The following is a 20,800-nucleotide window of genomic DNA, read 5'->3' as shown; positions in this document are numbered from 1 at the left end:
GTTACTCACAAGGGGGCCACAATGAAAGTCTAAAGCGTAAATGGGGGAGAGTGGCACTCCATCCTCAACCGTGGGAATAGCAACGTGGACTTATGGGAAACTTTTTTGGGCACCAATGAGATTCTAGGTCATGATTCCTGTTAAACTGGTGGCTATCTGTATGTTGTTTTTATAATTTTTTTTACCGTTTATTATTATTTGTTTTTATTTTGTTGGTGTTGATCTATATAAGAAATGCTGACGGGCAGTCTCACAGAGACAGGGGCTAGACCGATGGTTCCTGGGGGCACCTGAGGAGAGGGGGCGTTGCGATGAGTGGGGAGCCAACAATGATGGGCACAGGGAAATAGTAAGAGTTTTAAGATGGACTGCAAGGAGGTGTAGCTTTTCTGGGCATGTTTGATCAATCGAATTGTTTCTGAGAGGAATTACTCAGTGGTGAACAATCAGTAAACATAATAGTGGGGTAGGAGGAAAAAATAAAACCCAATATATATATATATATATATATGAATATGTGTGTATTTGTTATATGTATATATATATATGAATATGTGTGTATTTGTTATATGTATATATGTAAATGCAACAAGGAAGGAGATGGACTTTGGGCCTCTACTTAAATCTTATCTCAATACATGAAGCGTTTGTTCTAATAATGTGGCATTGTATGATACCTTCCTGACATGATCGCTGAAGATAAAATGGGTGCATAACCAAATGTGGTGAAGAAAACTGAAGGTGCCCGGCTATCAAAAGCCATTGTGTCTTGGGTCTTAAAGGCTTGTCATTAAACAAGCGGCCATCTATCAGGGAAGCAATAAAGCCCACATGGAAGAAGCACACCAGCCTGTGTGATCATGTGGTATCAACGGGAAGAGGTATCAGAAGTTCAAAAACATGCATCCAAATTGATATGAAGGGGAGTATATGTAGTGGAGACCCAAGGTCCACAATTGGACAGCAAGACAATTGGATAGTCCCTCTTAGAAGGGCCTCATGGAATGGGGAATACATCCAGGATGCAGTGTGGCACTGATGAACCACATAACTATCCTCTAGTTCTTTACTATTTTTTCCCCTACTACTATGGTCCTTACATGATATACCTTATTAGAATACCATATTAGAATACCATATTAGACTTCTGTATGTTCACTTGTACATTTAAGATAGCTTGGTGCATGGTAGTCAAGATAGATGACCCCTCAGAGACACTGACAGGAATAAGAGTTCCCTGAGGGTACGGAAAGTGAGGGGGGGGGGGTGGAGAGGAAGAGGGAGAGAGTGGAGCTGGTAGCATCGATGACTGTATAGCCTCACACAATGGGATTGAACAAAAGAACTGTATGAGAAGGAAAGAGATATATTTGAGGGCACCTGCTGGACCAGTTAAATTCAAAGCAGAGAGGTCAGTGCAGGTTATGGCAACTGTTTTTCGGATTCCCAAGGGATAATCTTGATAGATCTTTTAGAAGGACACAACATGAGCATGGTCACTTATTAGGAAGATGTTTTAAGAAAATTGAAAACTGCACTGGGAAGGAAAAGGCCAGAAAAGTTCTACCAACAAAATTTTTTTCCATTATGACATTGTACCTCTTTATTTCGAGACTAGCAAGGGCTGTCCTACAAATATTTCCTTGGGGACTCTTACCCCATCCACCCTACAGCCCTACCTTGCCCCTGTAGATTTCTTTTTGTTCCCCAAACTCATATACAATTTGAATCCACAGAAGACGCCAAAACTGACATGGAATAAAATGAAGAGTGAAGAATTCTTCAAGGAAGAGTTAAGAAAAATGAAAACACTACTTTCGAAATGTATAGACCTAGATGGAGGACATGTCTAAAACCAATAGCTTTACATTTTTATATCAGTGTTTAATAAACGTTTCTATTATTTTATAGCAATACTTTAAAAATAGTTTTACTGGCATATACTTCACATATCATACAATTTGTTTATTTAATTATATTAGGAAGAGTTGTGCAATCACCACCTCAATTTCAGAACATTTTCTTCTCATATTCATTGTTGTCAGCTCTTTATTTCCTCCCATAATCCCCTGCCATGTATATATAGATCTATCTACTCTGAATTTCATGTACAGAAAGTCATATGCAATACCACCAGGAAGCAAACAAAAAACGAAAATGACTAGACAAAATTTCAATAGAAAAGAAATTAGAAAATATTAAAAACAGAAACAACTTTGAAAACTGCAACGGGGAGAAAAAGGCCAGGAAAGTTTTGTCAACCATTTTTGTTCCATGATGATTATGACAGTGCACCTTTTCATTTCGATGAATGGAAATGCTGTCTTATGAATGTTTCCTTGGAAACCCATAGACTTACCTTACAATGGGACAAAAAGAAGATCAAATGGTAAGGCGATGCATTTTAATCTAACTACCTCTGCATTAGTTACTTTACAATGTTAATAATATTTTTTGGCTAACTTTAGTAGTTAATCTAGTTACCATTGTGAAAACTAAATTTTAAAAACCAGACTATGACTGGCAAATATAAAATTTTAAAAACCATACTACTACAACTGGCAAATATAGATGTGACTACAGGTTACTTTCTGGAAAAATTTACCAGTCAGCTTTTTGTACAACTCCAAAACAGAGACAAAGAAGTACCGGGGGGAAAAAAAACAAACCCTGGCAAGAAATCATTCAAGAAGCTTTACTTAATTATTGGTTAACATAATAACAGGTATTTTCTAGTTTTTCCAACATGATATCTAGTAAGCAGTGTCTCATTAACAAATTTAGATTTGTTCTGGAATGTGCAACAATTTAAAAACATCATTATTGAGTCTAGTAATTTTTTATATGGCTAATACTTACATGCTGGAATTGAATCTGCAATTTTTGACTTTGTTCTGTCAACTCTAGAAATTCTCTCATTGTCTCATCTTTTTCTCTTCTTGCTTGCTGCAAGTTAGCAGTGAGCTGGGTTATGATGCCATCTCTTTGTTTAATGGCAGCTTCAAATTCTTGTAACTGAAGAAGCGAAGGAAAAAAAGTGCTATTTATTTTTTCAACAAAATTGTTACTATCAGCAAATTGTAAATGTCAACAAAACAGTTACTAGGCAACTGTTCTTTTAAAATGGATGATCCAGAATAATCTGTGTAAGACCAAATGGGCAAGAATTACTCGAAAGCAACGGTTCTCAATCTGTGGGTTGCGACCCCTTTGGGGGTCGAACGACCCTTTCACAGAGGTTGTCCATCGTTTACAGAGGTTGTCCAATTCAGGACAGTAGCAAAACTACAGTTATGCAGCAGCAATGTAAATAATGTTATGGTTGGGGGTCACCACAACATGAGGAGCTGTATGAAAGGGTCGCGGCATGAGGGAGGTTGAGAACCACTGCTCTAGCAAAGCTAGATTAATGAAAATGGAACAAACATAATAACAATGAGACTATGGATAATGCTGGCACTGAACACCATGTACAGATATTGTTAAAGGGGAACCTAATGTGCTTTATAAACTTTCACCAAAAACATAAGGGAATTATATATATATATATATATATATTTATTTATTTTATATATCTATACATAAATGTGCTGGTAGAATACTCCCCCCTCCCTCAATGGAACATATTTTTTAACGAATGAATAAATTTTTAATAGTTTTTGGCATAAAATTCATATATATCATATCATTCAATAGTTCAATCATATTAAGAAAAGCTGTACAATCAGAACCACAATCAATTTTAGAACAAGCTCCCCATTTCCCACCAACTCCTCCGTCATATCCCCAAGGAACCATTAATTCAGTAACTATCTCTATAGATTTATCTATCCTGGATTTAATATACATAAACATACACACTCAACTAACAACAGAGTAAAACAGAGAGAAATCTCAATCAAAAAGAGAGCAGAAAATATTAAAAACGAACAAAATTTAAATGTGTCAAAAGAGAGATCAAATGATAAGGTGCAAATTTTTAACCTAACTGAATCAGCAATAATCCACTTTGCAATGTTCTCTGCATGCCAGCAAGGCTATCCCTAGTCTATGGTCAGAGGGCTTTTGTTAGAGGCTTAATCCATGTGTGGAAAAATTTCCCCTTCACTTTTTTAAAAAACTGAAACAACTTTTAAATGGCTCAAAAGAGGGATCAAATGATACAAGTATTACATTTTAACCTAACTATATCTGCAAAATTCTTAGGCTGTAAGTAGTTTTTTTTTCGCATTTGAAAACCTGCGGGAATAGCTTTTGTTTTCAAAAACCAACTGTGAGAAAACTACCTGAACTAGGGGGGAAAAAGTACCTTAGGTACCAGATAGCTACTGGTAGCCTTGTTGGCGTGGTGGTTCCAAGTAGGGCTGCTAATGGCAAGGTCAGTCTTTCAAAACCACTAGTCAATCTGCAGAACACAGACAAGGCTTTCTGCTTCCTATCAAGAGTTAGTCTTGGAAACCCACAGTGGAAGTTCTACCATAGCCTACAGGGTCTCTGTGAGTTGAAATAGACTCACTGACAATGACTGAGAAAAGGACAAGTGCCTTCATATTCAGAAGTGCCTTCCAACCTTGCTCCCAGGCAAACGCCATTATTTATCCTCACTTCTTTCTGGAGAGGACACAATGGAAATATACGGTTATTCTTAATTATGTAACTGTCTGTCATGTACAATAGATGTCACTGTAATCACAAAAGTTACTAGGACTAACTGGCATTCTTATTTGGGCTTCAGTCATATGATTTTGATGTGGTTTGCATCATAATTTTCCTTCAGGATGAATGAAATATACCTATGCTACTGGAGTGATTTCAGTCTAGATTAGTTCACAACATTAAACTAGAGTCCACATTATCTTAGCTGAATCCTAGTTATAATTTTGGTGTTTTTTAAATATGTATGAAGACAAATAACACTTTAAATTAGTATTTTAAAAGTCCCATCTTTAAGTCAGAGACTGACAGACACCCCGCCCCGCCCCTCCCCCCCCATCACACAGAGTACACTGAACCCAACTGGTACAGCTGTTAAAAGCGCAGAGCTGAGAGTCAAAAGGTCAGTGATTCAAACCACCAGCGGCTCCAAAGGAGAAAGATGTAGCAGCCTGCTTCTGAAAATATTTACGTCCCATCGCTTTGTTCTCCAGGGTCAATGAGTCAGAAGTGAGTTGACAACAGTGAGTTTACTCCTATGCCATCGCTCAGATGTCCTACTTTTGTTTGGAGAGTAACACACCAAAAGCCACAGAAGGTGGACATACCTGCTGCAGCCCTTCAGTCCCAAAGGCAGCCCTCATTTCCTCTAGTTCTCTGTTTAGCTCATCAATCTCATGCTGCTTCTCAGTCAATTCATTTTCCATCCTCTCTAGATGAGTCTGACTGTACTGTGCTCCATGTTCAGAATAGGAATCAACACCAAATTCTTCTTCCTAAATCAATCCAAGATTTTAATAATTCAATACTAGCAATGTTCCTCATGGATAAAATTCAAATATTTAATTCCACAGCAAAGTCCACTTTTAAAATATTACTCATAACCTGGGAGTTTACTGGTATGCCAACCTACTTTGTTGTTAATGAGATTTGTACCTCAAGAACAGAAACAGGATACCTGCAAATTCAGAGACAATTGAGTTTAAAGAGGCAGGAAATGTTGTTATATGTTAAAAGCATTTAGAAATCACCCATAGAAAAAAGTAAATTCAGGAAAAAGCTTTGTTAGTAAGCCACATGGTTTTAAAAACAGTTTAAGAAGTTAGTATCATGAGCAGTTTTAAATACTGTACCCTTAATAAATCTGCAGGTTTTTCTGTTCTCATCACAAAACTGCAACCATTTACCTGCATAAAAACAATTTCCTGATATATTATAATTTTAGATGGAATTTTACTTAAAACTAACAATCATAATCTGTATTCATGCATCATACATGTTTAGGGCAAGTGCCTCCTTGGCAAAAATAAAATATGTATTAAATCGAACTGAAGCATCTAATATGCCTCACGGCAATTTTAAATGTCAATCATTCCTCACACATCTGAGTGCTTATAATGCATAAGGTGTTATAATACATATTTTCACTGAAGTGATTTAAAGTTCAAACTAAGTGCAAACTGGTTTGCTTTCTTCAAAAGGGTAATTGGGAACCTCAAATTACTTGATAGATTCTTGAAAATGCTTCCTTAAAATTGTATATATATGTATATATATGTGTGTGTGTGTATATATATATATTTAGTAATATATATATATTACTAAACCCTAACAGTTTACTCGTCCAAATTCCTTGAAAGTTGGTCAACAGGTCAGAAGAGAGGTAGGAGGCGGCAAGGGGTGCTCCCTTAAAATTCAGATATGGGAAGTAGCACTAAGACAGCTCAGGCTGATTCTACACCAAATGGAGGCTGTCCCATAATGTATTCCTGCCTGCCTCCATCAGAGACAGTTTTGGTGAGAGTAACAAGGTTAACAGAATCTGTCTCTAGGACTGACTTTGTGAGAGATCAATTTCAGCTCAATTGACCCATTTAAGGTTTCTCCATTAACCTTACAATAAGGAACTTCACCTCTGCCCACATCCTGATTATTCACTATTCCATGCTAATAGGTTTCAAGTGACTTTTGTTTTTTAACTGTTGAGATAAATAAAATAGAATATCTGAGAATAAAGGTTAGGACCATATGGGCCAGAATACGATAAAACGTGAAGATCGTAATTAGGAGTTGTTTATCAGAGTTGGAGTCTTTTTGGTTTAATTAATTTTTCTTTATTCTGAAATATTATAATAAATAATATACATTTATAAAAAATAAGCTAATATTGCAACTATTAGCTTCTTAAAATACTACACAGGTGGACTTTAAAATATTTGTGAGAAAATGAAGTTTTAAAAATGAACTTTTCGGACAAACTTTTTGAAGCCTCTTGTAGGACCAATTTTCAATACTTAATTATATGCTGTTGCAGTAATGTTAAACCTTGTCAATACTAATAAATTTTAGAAATTTATTATCATGTAAGTAGGTAATAAAAAATTATTCACCAGAAGTAAACTAAAACCAACTATATTCAAAAGTTATAATAGGAACACTACACAGCATATCGGGATCAATAATAGTTAGCAATGAATCATTCTAATTTGTAATATAGTGTACTGATAGCTTCTAGACTTCTAATGGTATATTTGGTATATGGAAATCTAAAAGGCAAATTCAGAGTTTGAAACCTGAAGTTTAGGTTAATAAACTCTTTCAATTGAAAACGGCTCAACTTTTCTTAGTCTTTTCTATCCTAATTTACTGAGGTATTTGTCAACATTAATGTTTACACTCACTGCTGGAGTCGATTCTGACTGAAGCAACCCTGTGGGGCAGAGCAGAGCTGCCCCTGTGGGTTTCTGAGACTGTACATCTCAAGGGAAAAGAAAGCTCCTCTCCTCTTTCTCCTGGGGAGCAGCTGGTATTGTCAAACTGTTGACCTTGAGGTTAGAAGCCCGATGTGATTTTCTTAAGTCACAAAAGACTTGAAAAAGCTGGGAAAGTACGCATAAGGTGCATTTAAAATAATTCTGTAAAGTATTACATTTATAACTCTGGTATACAAAAAACTCAAAGGAAAAATAAGTTCCACTAAGTTATTGCAAAATGGGCTTCATAGGAGACTCTTCCCTTCAGTCGACATTAGCGTAAAAACAGGAAAGGATAACATCCTTAGATTTTCATGTGGTTTATGTACTTTTCTTATTATCCTTAATTTGGGAGCACACATATTCAGAAAAATAATGGTTAGTTGAATTAAAACATAAAAAGAATGTGAAATTAATATTTAATGATGAAAATTACAAATATTCAATTGCCTAGCAGACTCGTCATTTTGGATCCAAAATAGCTAATGAAGTTAAGATCATTCACTCTTAACTTGTTTCACAAATGTATGGATTATAAAAGGGGCTTGATTAGGATGAACTGAATAATGAGATTGAGACCATAACCAGTACAATAAGAGTTTAGCCAGAAAGATCACTTCATCCTTCTGAATGTAGCAAAGCATATTTACCCACCTTAAGTCACTATGCTACCTGTACCATTTCTAACTTTCTTGGCAAGCCTACTCAAGGGTTTCATGTAAACAGGCATAGTGGACAGGAAATGCCCGTTCGTCACAGGCAGAAGAGATCATGCTGATTTACATCAATCCCAAGGAAAGATATTTCTTATTCTGTCTGGCTTCTCCAGTGCAAATAATTGGTGTATGCTCATATAAAACAGATCTTAGGTCATAGAATAAAATTACGTAAGTAATTCATTCTAGAACTAAATTCATGTTTGAGACAAATGAGTAGACTAGCCACTGAAGTCAGCCACATTAAGCACACAGCATACAATTTCCAACTAAGCTCTAATTACAGGTAAGACAACTAAACTTCAGAGTTGGCATGCCCAGGTTCACACAGCTCACTGGCAATGAGACTGAAATTTGAACACAGGAACTTTTGAATCTAAAGCCCTACTCTTTTAGTATTGACTATTTCCCTATCTACTAAAAAAATGACAGATTATTAAGAAAATTATAAGGCCATTATTTGGTCTATGATTATAATTACCACATATACTCAAGTATAAGCCGACCTCAATATCAGCTGAGGCACCTAATTTTACCACAATTAACTGCATTAAAAAAGTGCTGAAAAACTTGACTTACACACAAGTATATATGGTACGTGATTCTGAAATTTTTTAATATGCAAATATAAACTACGAACGCTGAGCTAATTAAACTTTGAAAACCTGGTATTTTGAGTGGAGTCATTAATGTAATCTGTATGTTACCTAGAAAGACACTAAGAGCTTATAGTTACACTGTGAAAAGTATTATACATTGTGAAAGCATTGTGAACAGTCTTTATTCCTTGGGTGATAAATTTGATCTGACGGTGATTGCTCTATACATTGTGGAAGTATCCCCTAATTCTAGTTCAGTCAAGCCCAATCTAGCATGATAAAATGGAGTGGAATCCCCATCTCAGCAACCTTGATGAGGTAATCATTTTTTCTTTCATGCAAATATAATTAATTATGAACTCAAGCCTGACATGTCTAATATTCCTAGAATTATGATTTTGAGTCATGCTAAACCTGCCAAGTATTATTCCATAATGATCTTTTTCTCAATGTAGTCTTCTCAGTCACTGTACTTTCAAACTAAGAAAATCAATGTAATTTTTATGAGCAGCATTAAAAAAAGACAGTAGCAGTACATTTCATACAATAAAAGTATATTTCATCAAATTGAGTTTGGAATTATATTTACATATTTATGTATAAAAGTATTCATGCTTACAGGTATACACATGTACTTATATATGTATACATATGTACTACACACATAAGTACATAAAACGCATTTCTTATTGTGAACCATGGTTAACAAGTATGAAAAACTTGATATCATGTTCTATCTGTAGGGGTTATATTTAAATATTATTTGCAACTTATTTTGAAATTTTATTTACTGGGTATCATAGATAAATCTATAGTAGGAAAGAATATCATTTAAAAAAAATCATTTTATTGGGGACTCGTACAGCTCTTCTCACAATCCATCCATCCATCCATTATGTCAAGCACATTTGTACCTTTATTGCCATCATCATTCTCAAAACATTTTCTTTCGGCTTCTTATCAGTTCCTTATTTTCTTTTTCCCTCCCTCACCCATCCTCTCTCCCTCAGGAACTCTTGATAATTTGTAAATTATTATCATTTCTTCATGTCTTAAACTGACTGATGTCTTCCTTCACCCACTTTTCTTTTGTCCGTCCCCCAGGGAGGGGATCACATGTAGATCATTGTGATCGGTTCCCCCATTCTCTCCCCACCTTCTGCTTACCCTCTGGGTATTGCTACTCTTATTATTGGTCCTGAGGGGTTTATCTGTCCTGGATTCCCTGTGTTTTCAGCTCTTATCTGTACCCAGGTACATGCTCTGGTCTAGCCAGATTTGTAAGGTAGAATTGGGGTCATGTTGGGGTCGGGGAACATGGAGAAGCCTTAATGAACTACAGGAAAGTTGTATGTTTCATAGGTGCTATACTGCACCCTGACTAGCTCATCTCTTCCTTGTGACCCTTCTGTAAGGGGATGTCCAATTGTCTACAGATGGGCTTTGGGTCTCTACTCCGTGCCCACCCTCATTCATATTGATATGATTTTTTTGTTCTGGGCCTTTGAGGCCTGATACCTGATCCTATCGACACCTCATGATCACACAGGCTGGTGTGCTTCTTCCATGTAGACTTTGTTGCTTCTCTGATAGATGGCTCTTTGTTTATCTTCAAGCCTTTATGACCCCAGACACTATATCTTTTGATAGCCTGGCACGATCAGCTTTCTTCACCACATTTGCTTATGCACCTGCTTTGTCTTCAGTGATTGTGTCAGGAAGCTGAGCATAACAGAATGCCAGGTTATTAGAACAAAGTGTTCTTGCATTGAGGGAGTACTTGAGTAGAGGCCCAATGTCTGTCTGCTACCTTAATACTTAATATATAATTATATGGACATAGATCTATTTCCCTATCATTATATGTAAAAATATTTACTTATGTACATGCCTGTATTTAGACCTCTATAATTTCCCGGCAAAGAATATCTTAATGTAACAAGAATCCCAACATAAAGAGAACCTAAAAATCAATCTCTTTAGAGGTTACTGTTTTAAAATATAAAACTTCCTTTAATTGAGTCAACTGCAATTCACAGTGACCCTATGGGGCAGAGCAGAACTGCCCCAGAGGGTTTCCAAGGCTGTTGTATTTACAGAAACAAACCACCACAACTTTCTCCTGTGGAGGGACTAGCAGGTTCAAACTGCTGACTTTCCAGATAGCAGCCTAATTGGTGACAACACTAAGCCACAGGCCTCCTTTCTAAAAGATAAATTACATTTTGGTCTGTTCCTCCACTATAAGAAAATAGCTACAAAAATTTCAACCAAATTTTGCTCGTATACATGGCATAACCTGACTATAGTTATTGAATATATAAAAATTCACTGTGATGTGAAGGAACAGATTCACTTTGTGGAGTGGAGTCATGGAGGTATCCCAAAGCCAACAGAGTTCAAGGACCAAAGCACCTGAAACTGTCTATCAAGAAAAGACAAACTATAAAAATTAAGGTAGTACAGAAAGAGAAAAACAGTGTTTTCAGATACGAGCCCCCAATTTAAACTCCCAAGAACAAACCCACTGAATCACAAGTTGAGATTTTTAGTCCAGTTATTTCCTATGGCCAACTTACACAAAACCTGAATCAGGCAATAATTTATACATTTACCATTGCTTATAATTTCTCCAGATTAGTAACAAATATATTGCTTACTTGCAAACATATTAAACTTTTGAAATGTCAAAAGTTTTTATTTCCATTAAAAACTATAAGAGTACTATGTTCATTTAAGAACATAAGATTAATTATGTTAGCTATGAAAATCTACAATAAATTGAGACTTATGGAATAAAGGGAGTTGTTGAGCCATACAGTCTAAGTTCCAATTTTCTGTGCCCTAAAATACTGGGTTAAAAAAACAATAACCACATCTAAAAGAAAAAAGAAAAGATAACAAAATGACATATACTTATTAGCAACATATAAAAAAGCATTTCCTAAAGTAGCTAATATTCATATTAGCTTTCATCAATGAAAATAGAAATCACTATACATTTCAGTAAACAAATGACTATGATTTTAAGTAGAACTCAAGCCCTGTAGAAAAACAATGCTCAAAATGAAATATTTTCACATAATAAATTTTTGCTGAGTTCATCATGGATACCATGTAATGGTCATTTATCCTGGGAACTTGGCATCAAAGATTACCTCAGAAACCACAGAAAGAGCTCTGTCTAATTAAGTAGTAACTAATGAGGCAAATATTAGATTCAGCTAACAATTTGAAGAAAAGATCTAGCAGGAAAAGAGAATCACCAAGTTTTCTAGTCATTTAAATTATATCTTACCAATATTATATTCATAATACACAGAAGAAGCATGTGTCATTCAAGAAATAAAGCATCAACAACAGATGGTAATTTCAATAACACTGTAAAGTATTAGTTTAATTAATAACATTTGAAAGCATTATTTTATCTATTCTTACCTCTGAACTATAATCATCTGCTGTGGTTGAAATTTCACTTTCTGGCTAAAAGAGAAGGAAAAACCCATTACAATTATGACTTTTTCTTTTGCTAAATATCATGCTTTAGTAAGCCATTATTGTTGTTATCACGATAGAAAACTCAAATGAAATATTACTAGGAGACTAGTAAAATTATTCGAATATTTAAAGCTTTCTTTTTCAAGTTACAAAGGCTAAATCACATATCTAATACTGGCCAGTTGGCTTTTTCTTAAACGTGAAAGTGTCCAGGGGTGCTTTCTCACAACACTATCCCTAAGCCAAAAAGCACTAATTCAACACCATTCTCCGAAAGCCCAACCCTGTGTTTAATAAAATTGTACTGTCAAAGAAGGTCAACTTCTGCAAAAAGAATATTCATTATATCTGATGCTGGAGACGTAGTAACAACTTCAAAAAAAAAATAACATCACCATCACAGTTTACAAAGCACTTTCAAAGGTAGTCTCCTCACATCCCTGAGATCTGGCTATGATGTACGTGGCTTTTCCAAGCTTCTCTCAAATCAGTTAGTAGAAAGAATAAAGGACCAAATCCAAATTTCCTGACTTCGAAGGTGCTCCTCTCAAGGTTTTCCTTATCTGATCTGATCTCATCTCATCTAAGAATCACACTTTACAGGCTTGTTCTAGGGATAGAAGGCTTGTTCAATATTTGAAAATAAATTAATTTCAAGTTTTAGTGAACCCTCGTTTATCGCGGTTAATCGGTTCTAGACCCTACCGTGATAAATGAAATTCCGCGAAGTAGGATTCCTTATTTGTAAATCAAATATTTTCGTAGTTAGAGCATAGAGGACATGAAAAAAACACCCTTTAGTCACCATTACACTCGTATTACCCAATTTATTAAACGAAAAAGGGAAAATACAGTAAAACATTTTGGATGTTACAATTATCATTTATTATTTATTATATTACTTATGGCATCTAGTTTACAGTATTACATCTTTCACATACAGTATTATTATACATAGTTCTTACAAATACTGTAATCAATAGCCTATGAAATGACTTAAGGGATGTACTCTACAGGTGGGTCGCCGTCTTTTTCCTCTGAAGGAGCAGGTGTAGGCAGTGGGTGCTGTTACGCAAAAACCGCGATAGAGTGAAGCCGCGGAAGTCGAAGCGCGAAGGTTCACTGTAGTTAAAATTATGTTTGTGTCACATGTAAATTTTAAGTCAATAACAACTATTTTCATTACCTTGAATTTAATCCCAACGCATATAACTGAAATTCTAACACACCTGGCTGCAAAACAAAAGGTTAGTGGTTTGACCTATGCTGAAAGTGTCCGGTGATCCACTAGTTAAACACCAACCACTGAAAAGCCTAGTTCTACTCTTAACACAAAGGGGGGTCACCAGGAGACAGAATCAACTCAACAGCAATTGGTTTGGTTTAGGGGTACAGGAGAGAGGCTAAGGATCTCTCAAAGGATTTGCTGACCTAAGGTACTACCTGCTCATATGCCCCCCCAAACTAAGGAGTCCCATAATTGGTAGCACTGTACCATCATATCCTGTGGTGCATGGCCACACCCTGAGACACAGGATCAGCATTCCATACTCTACTTGATTTGTTAAAGATTATAGAATTTTGTTAAATGTGACTTGGGTGGTATTGCGTAAAACTGGAGTAAAATGCCTGTGTGAAGCTATAGCTATGAAAAGCTTGTAGTTACCAATTAGACCCTCTGATTGTACATATACATGGGCCCCTAATTCTAGAGAGAAAACGTTTTAAGCTTGTGCTTCATCTGGCTATCACACACCCAGGCAATATTTCAGAAAATGCATTATAATTACAGAAAAAACCCAACCTTGAATTTTGGGTTGAAAGATACCCAGCTAAAAGGGCTAGTAAATACTTTCCTGATTTTGAGGTCTGACAACTTAGGAAATGCCATTTTCAGGTATCTTTTGGCGCATTCACTCATTTCAGAAATTTAGAGAACAGGGCAAAATATATCTGTATATATCAAAAAGCCTCTGATAAATGTAAGCTTAGAAATGAATGAGAGTATTCTTGTGGCAAAAAAAATTCTTTATATCAGACAAAAACAACACAAAACCCCAAACCCCCCACTGCCATCAAGTCATCTGAGTTATACAGGACAGAGTAGAACTGCCCCTTTGGGGTTTTAAAGGTGTGTATCGCCCCCCACCACCACTCTGTGTTTTTTTTTTTTAAGTGTGTATTTTTATAGGAGTGGAAAGCCACGTCTTTCTGTTGCAAAGAGCTTGTGGGTTTGAACTGAGAACCTTATAGTTAGCAGCCCAACATGTAGTCCACTATGGCACCAGGACTCCTTTAGACTAGTGCTCCTCAATCAGGGATGCTTGTGTACCTCAGGGACATTTGGACTGCCTGTGGATATATAGGCTCTCTGTGGGGGATGGGTCTATCCTCACCACATGGCTTATTTCCTGTTTGGACTTGGAGACATTTTGAGTTGTCATAAGTGGCGGTGAGGATCAGGTGCTACTGTCATCTAGTGGGTAGAAGCCAGGGATGCTATTGAACCAAATTCCAACCAGGGTGCACTGCACTACCTTACAGCTGTCTTCCCCACTGGTCTGATTTACTGTGGGGCAGAGACAGTCAAAATCATTTTGTGTCCTTGCAGTACCACAGCTGCTTCACCAGTACTTGCAGAATGAAGCTCACAAAACTCCCTTTCAGAGGCTGATGGGTATTTTGGGCATTGCTTTTTAGTTAGCATCCTACTGAAACTTTCAAAAAGAAGCTAAAGATATGGCCAAAGTGCAGAGTCCTGAGTGTTGTCTTTACAGCACTGTCATTTCCATTTTGAACTATGTTTACAAGCCGGTGAATACTTACTTCAACAGTGAGGCCATGGTCATGCTTGATTATTTCTCCACTGTGTAAAGTTCTCACCACTGTGCACTCAGTGGTGCTACCGATGCCCTGAGAGCTGTTTACGAGCATCTCATCAGGCTGTGGCTGATCAATAGTCACCGCAGGATAGGCTGGCGCATCCTGGATAGTGCTTGGGGTTTTCTTCCTTTTTTTCTGTTTCTTGGGAAGATTCTGCCCTTCAGATTGAGCTCTTTTTTGCCGAAATTGAGCAAGCTAGAGGGGGAGAAAAGAGAGCCACTATCACCAAAGATAATTTTTAAAATCACCACTAAGAAGCATAATTTAAAATCAAGAAAGGTGTGCAATCACCACACTTTTTTAGCCTGTCTGCTGAGCAAATCTGCGAACAAAATCTATGAAGAACACTGTCGCATCAGGATTGGAGGAAGGCTTATTAACAATCTGTGATATGCACACGACACCTTGCTTGTTGTAAGTAAGGAAAACTGGAAGCTTCTGCTGGTAAAAATCAAAGACTGAAGCTTTAAATATAGATTGAAACTCAATTTAAAGAAGTATGAAAATCCTCACAATTAGACCAAAAGACAGTACCACGATAAATGGAGAAAAGTTGACGTCAGGGGTTTCATTATACTGGGACCACAGTCAATGCCCATAGAAGCAGCAGTCCAAAAAGTCAAATTACATACTGCAGTGGGTAAATCTGCTACACAAGGTCTCTGTTAAAGAGCAAAGATGTCACTTTGAGAATTAGGATGTGCCTGACTTAATCCATAGTCTTTTCAATCTCTTCGCATGCATGTAAATGGTAAATAAAGAACAAGGAAGACCGATGAAGAATTGAGGCACTGAGTGATGGTGCTGGTGAGAGCACTGGACTGGAAAGTACCATGGACTGCTAGAAGAACAAATACTCAGAATATTCCTCAGAGGGGCGGATGGGGAGGCTTGGTCTCATATACTTTGGCTATGTTATCAGGAAGAGATCAATTTCTAGTAAAGGACATCATGGTTGGTGGTCAGCAAAAAAGGAAGATCCTTAGCCACAATGTGCAGTTACGGTATCTGCCCATCTGGCTGAAGCACAACAACTGTGAGAATGGTGCAGCACAGGGCGGTATTCCCTTCTGTTCACCTCCAGGGACATAATACATAGTAGCAGCAGCAACAATAATGACAACAACACTGCTACAGGGAAACAACTTGAGGAATGAGTCCTTAGGCTTGAGGGCTTAGGGTCACCAGGATCGACAGGCGTAAAGTCCAAATTGGCAGTGCTCTATATCCTACTTGGATGGTTAGCAATTTGGTCGGAAAAGCTTGTAAGTGGCCATTTAAGGTGCCACTATTTATCCCTCTCAGTTTGAAGCAAAAAGAATGAAGAAAATCAAACAGAAGAAAACAATTAGTTCAAAGATCTAAAGGACTACGTGAACTCAAAACTCTGTGACCCAGTGACCAAAAGAATGAAATAAATGGCTCATGGGTACTACTGCTGACCTTAATTTTAAAAGGGTCCTGGATAGAGAGAAAGGTGGAACAAAATTCAAAATTCTAGAATAGACCATGCTTACTGATCTGTTAGAGACTGGTAGGGCCCCCAAGACTATGGCCCTTAACCACCCTTCAAACCTGCAACTACACTCACCTCCCACAGGCAGTTCAACTTTCAGCCCAACAAGAGACAAACAACTCCAAGAAAGTTATACACTCTTAGAACAATTAATCATATGAGATCAAAAGAGCAGCAGCATTTACCCGGAGATAAAAGCTCAGAAGACAGGATAGAAAAGGATGAAGTGCTGAAAGCAAGCATGTTACTTTGAGGAGTAAGGTGTGCCTGGTATTTTCAAGCCATGGTATTTTCATTCACCTCATGCATGTCAACAATGGACATTGAATAAAGACCTAAGAAGATTCACTGTCTTTAAATTATGGTTGTTGGTGAAGAAAACTGAAAGACTGCAGAAGAACAAGTAAACGTGTCTGTGAAGAAGTACTGCTAGAATGTTTCTTAAAGGGGAGGATGGTGAAAGTGCATCTCCTGTGTTTCTGACATGTTGTTGGGAGACTAGTCCCTAGAAGGACATCATATTTGGTAAAGGAGAGGGGCAGTGGAAAAGAGGAAAGCCATCGAGGGGATGGACTGACACAGTGGCTGCGACCATGGGCTCGGCCTGGGAACACTGAGGACAGTGCAGGCCGGCCGGGCCCCATTCTGTTGTACACAGGGGCTCTGTGAGTTGGAGACAATACAGGGCACCTAACAGCAGCAATCAAAATGCGTATCAACTGTTGAATGGAAAACCAATTTGCTTTGTAGACTTTTACTCAAATAATAATTTTTAAAAGAATCATAAATTCCATTAAGAAATAAAATAAATACAAGGAAAACAAAATGATGCTATTAAAACTTCTGTTAGATAGAGTTGATAGTCATGAGAGAAATGGGAAAATTCTAAAGGGGTTTTAAGAGTAGACAAGCAGCAAATAGACTTTTGGCTTGTCAAAATAAGATGGACCAAAAGAAAACTGGAAAAGTACTACGTTTTTACAATACTGTCTGATGTTATTGAACACCATCAGGTATCACCTAAAATATCTCAGCACCACTTTAAATCAGAGTTATATATGACACGCTGGACATCACTGGGATAGCCAAGGTAAATCCATGTAAAAATATTATGGTGAACTATTATTAATAATCAAGATGGTCATAGCACAGTCATATGTATGAAATAGTATTACACTGCAATCTAACTTTTATGAAAGGAAAATTAACAATCATATCTAGCCTGAACTTTAGTAGCATTATATATCTAAAACTCAAAAAACTCAGCCACTGAGTCAATTCTGACTCAAAAAAATCCCTATAGCACAGGCAGAACTGCTTCTGTGGGTTTCCGAGGCAGTAATTTTTAGTGGGAGTAGAAAGCCTTGTCTCAACCCTAGAGCAGGTTTCCACCTGCTGATCTTCCAGCTGTATGACTAAGAAGAGGTAAATGCTGAAAGAATAGAGACAATAGAACAATAATGATGATGGATCTTTTAATTTGAGATTCCTGATGGTTTTCTCTTTTGCAGCAAATTTGGGTTTTTTTCCAGAAAATTTTCTAATTATTAAATGAAACTACTAGTAATCATCAATGCCCTAAATGTAGGTTTCAATTAATCATTCAAAGGAAGGAAACGAAACAAAAGGATAAAAGCCGGTATATGCCCCTTATATGCCTTAAAAGAAATGTAATACAATCAGTATAACTATAATTATTTACTAGCCCAATCACAAAGATGGCCAGTGTATTGCTTGTTATACATAATATTAAAGCAGTATCATTACAATGTTGATGTTCTTAGCCACACAATATGCCACAAATATCAAAATTTACAGGATTACATATAGCATATTTTCTTTTAATTTTTTTCTGCTGAAAAATACCAAGAAAAAAAGCTGTGTAGAGTTGCATACTATTTATTCAATAAAGATGCATCTACTTCATAATGTGAACTTTCTAAACATGTGGTTTTGCAGACTATAAAATAGTATATATATATCAGATTAAAAATTTCTCCCTAGTTATTTAGAAACTAGTCACTTCTTCCACCTCATGGCTGCCTAAGAAACAGGTGCAAAACCAGCTGTCTCGCTCTATTTGTACATCATTAAGCTGTTGGAATGCATTTAAGCTGCATTATTGGATGCCAAATTCATTCTTACAAATAAACCAATTGGAACACAAATATACTATCTATAAGTTTAATAGAAAGTCTAAGTATTTCATTCAAAAAATAGTGTCCTTAGTAAGAATAGTGCAAAGCCAAGAAAAATTAATGGTAGCATTCTTGGAACTTATGCTCCATTTCAAAGACTTCTTGAAATTACATGTTGCTGAGTCAGGAAATAAATACATTCAGACAGCAGCGGCTATATTTAGTACTTTTTTCAATTATACAAACATACTAAGGGAAAAACCCTGAAATAGAAAGAACCCAAATACAACAGAAAGCAGGCAGACATGAAGGAAAAGTATAACAGTGTTTTAAATTAATCACTTCTGTTGTTGATGCGAGTTGCCAATGAGCTGAATCCACACAGACTGACCCAGGTATGCAGCAGCAGCTGGGCTCCTCAGGGTTTCCAAGGCTGTGACTGTCACAAGGGCAGAAGCCAGAGATGCCTCTGAAATTTTGGTCTGTTACTCCAATGCAAGAAAACAGCGATACACAAATCGGTGGTGAGGAAGGTGTAGGAGGCCTGGTAGGGTGTGATCAAGGGTAATGTAACCGAGAGGAATTACTGAAACCCAAATGAAGGCCGACCATGATAATAGGACAAGAGGAAAGTAAAAGGAAATAGAGGAAAGAGCTAGGACGCAGAGGGCATTTGTAGAGGTCTAAATAAAGCATGTACATATGTAAATGTATTTATATATGAGGATTGGGAAATAAATCTATGTGCATATATATTTATAAGTTTAGTATTAAGGTATCAGATGAACACTGGGCCTCCTCTCAAGTACTCCCTCAATGCAAGAATACTTTGTTCTATTAAACTGGCATTCCATGATGCTCACCTTCCCTACACAATCACTGAAGATAAAGCAGGTGCATAAGCAAATGTGGTGAAGAAAGCTGATGGAGCCCGGCTATCAAAAGATATAGCGTCTGGGGTCTTAAAGGCTTGAAGGTAAACAAGAGGCCATCTAGCTCAGAAGCAACAAAGCCCACATAGAAGAAGCACACCGGCCTGTGTGATTACGAGGTGTCAAAGGTATCAGGTATCAGACATCAAAGAACAAAAAATCATATCATTGTGAAAGAGGGGGAGTACGGAGTGGGTACCCAAAACTCATCTCTAGGCAATTGGACATCCATCCCCTATGGAAAGGGTCGCGGGGAGAAGATGAGCCAGACAGGGTGTAGTGTTGCAACAATGAAACATACAACCTTTCCTCTAGTTCCTAAATGCTTCCTCCCCCCCAGTATCATGATCCCAATTCTACCTTACAAATCTGGATAGACTAGAGGATGTACACTGGTACAGACGGGAACTGGAGACACAGGGAATCCAGGACGGATGATCCCTTCAGGACCAGTGCTGAGAGTGGCGATACTAGGAGGGTGGAGGGAGGGGTGGGTGGGACGGGGGAACCGATTACAGGGATCTACATATAACCTCCTCTCTGGGAGACGGACAACAGAAAAGTGGGTGAAGGGAGACGTCAGACAGTGTAAGATATAAATAATAATAATAATTTATAAATTGTATCAAGGATTCATGAGGAAAAGGGAAGCGGGGAGGAAAGGGGAAAAATGAGGAGCTGATGCCAAGAGCTTAAGTGGAGAGCAAATGTTTTGAGAATGATGAGGGCAACGAATGTACAAATAAATGTGCTCTACACAATTGATGTTATGTATGGATTGTGATGAGTTATATGAGCCCCCGATAAAATGATTTAAAAAAAAGAAAACCACAACTACCTTCCATGAAAAAAATATAGCGATACAAGCTTTATCCAAATTTTATGGACATGCAGGGCATGCTCTGAACCATAATCATATGGCAATAAAATATTTTCAGAAGCAGACTACCAGGCCTCTCTTCTGAAGTGCTTCTCAGTGTATATGAAGTGCCAATCTTTCAGCCCAGAGTTGAGTCGTTAACCGACTGCCCCACTAGACCTCCATAAATCAATCATAAAATTATCAAGGCATTGCTTTACGGCAATATCATAATTGTATTAAGTCTTATACT

At 37.2% G+C, this 20,800-nt stretch overlaps 1 protein-coding gene across 1 annotated transcript in view; it reads right to left on the bottom strand.

Annotated features, from left to right (window-relative positions):
- AKAP9 (A-kinase anchoring protein 9) overlaps positions 1 to 20,800 on the bottom strand; it is a 162,053-nt gene that overhangs the window by 122,421 nt on the left and 18,832 nt on the right. The window contains exons 2-6 of the mRNA XM_045288755.1: positions 15,046 to 15,297; positions 12,160 to 12,204; positions 5,787 to 5,840; positions 5,262 to 5,429; positions 2,860 to 3,015 (exon numbers count right to left, since the gene is read on the bottom strand). Coding sequence (XP_045144690.1) covers positions 2,860 to 3,015; positions 5,262 to 5,429; positions 5,787 to 5,840; positions 12,160 to 12,204; positions 15,046 to 15,297 — 675 coding nt within the window. The remainder of the gene's footprint in view (positions 1 to 2,859; positions 3,016 to 5,261; positions 5,430 to 5,786; positions 5,841 to 12,159; positions 12,205 to 15,045; positions 15,298 to 20,800) is intronic.

The sequence above is a fragment of the Echinops telfairi genome, unplaced genomic scaffold, assembly GCF_000313985.2.
Source record: "Echinops telfairi isolate 266 unplaced genomic scaffold, ASM31398v2 ScPeMD7_23;HRSCAF=83, whole genome shotgun sequence".
In the NCBI taxonomy this organism is placed as follows: Eukaryota; Metazoa; Chordata; class Mammalia; order Afrosoricida; family Tenrecidae; genus Echinops; species Echinops telfairi.
The sequence above is the reverse complement of the archived record's forward strand: the minus strand, read 5'-3'. Positions and strand labels throughout refer to the sequence as shown.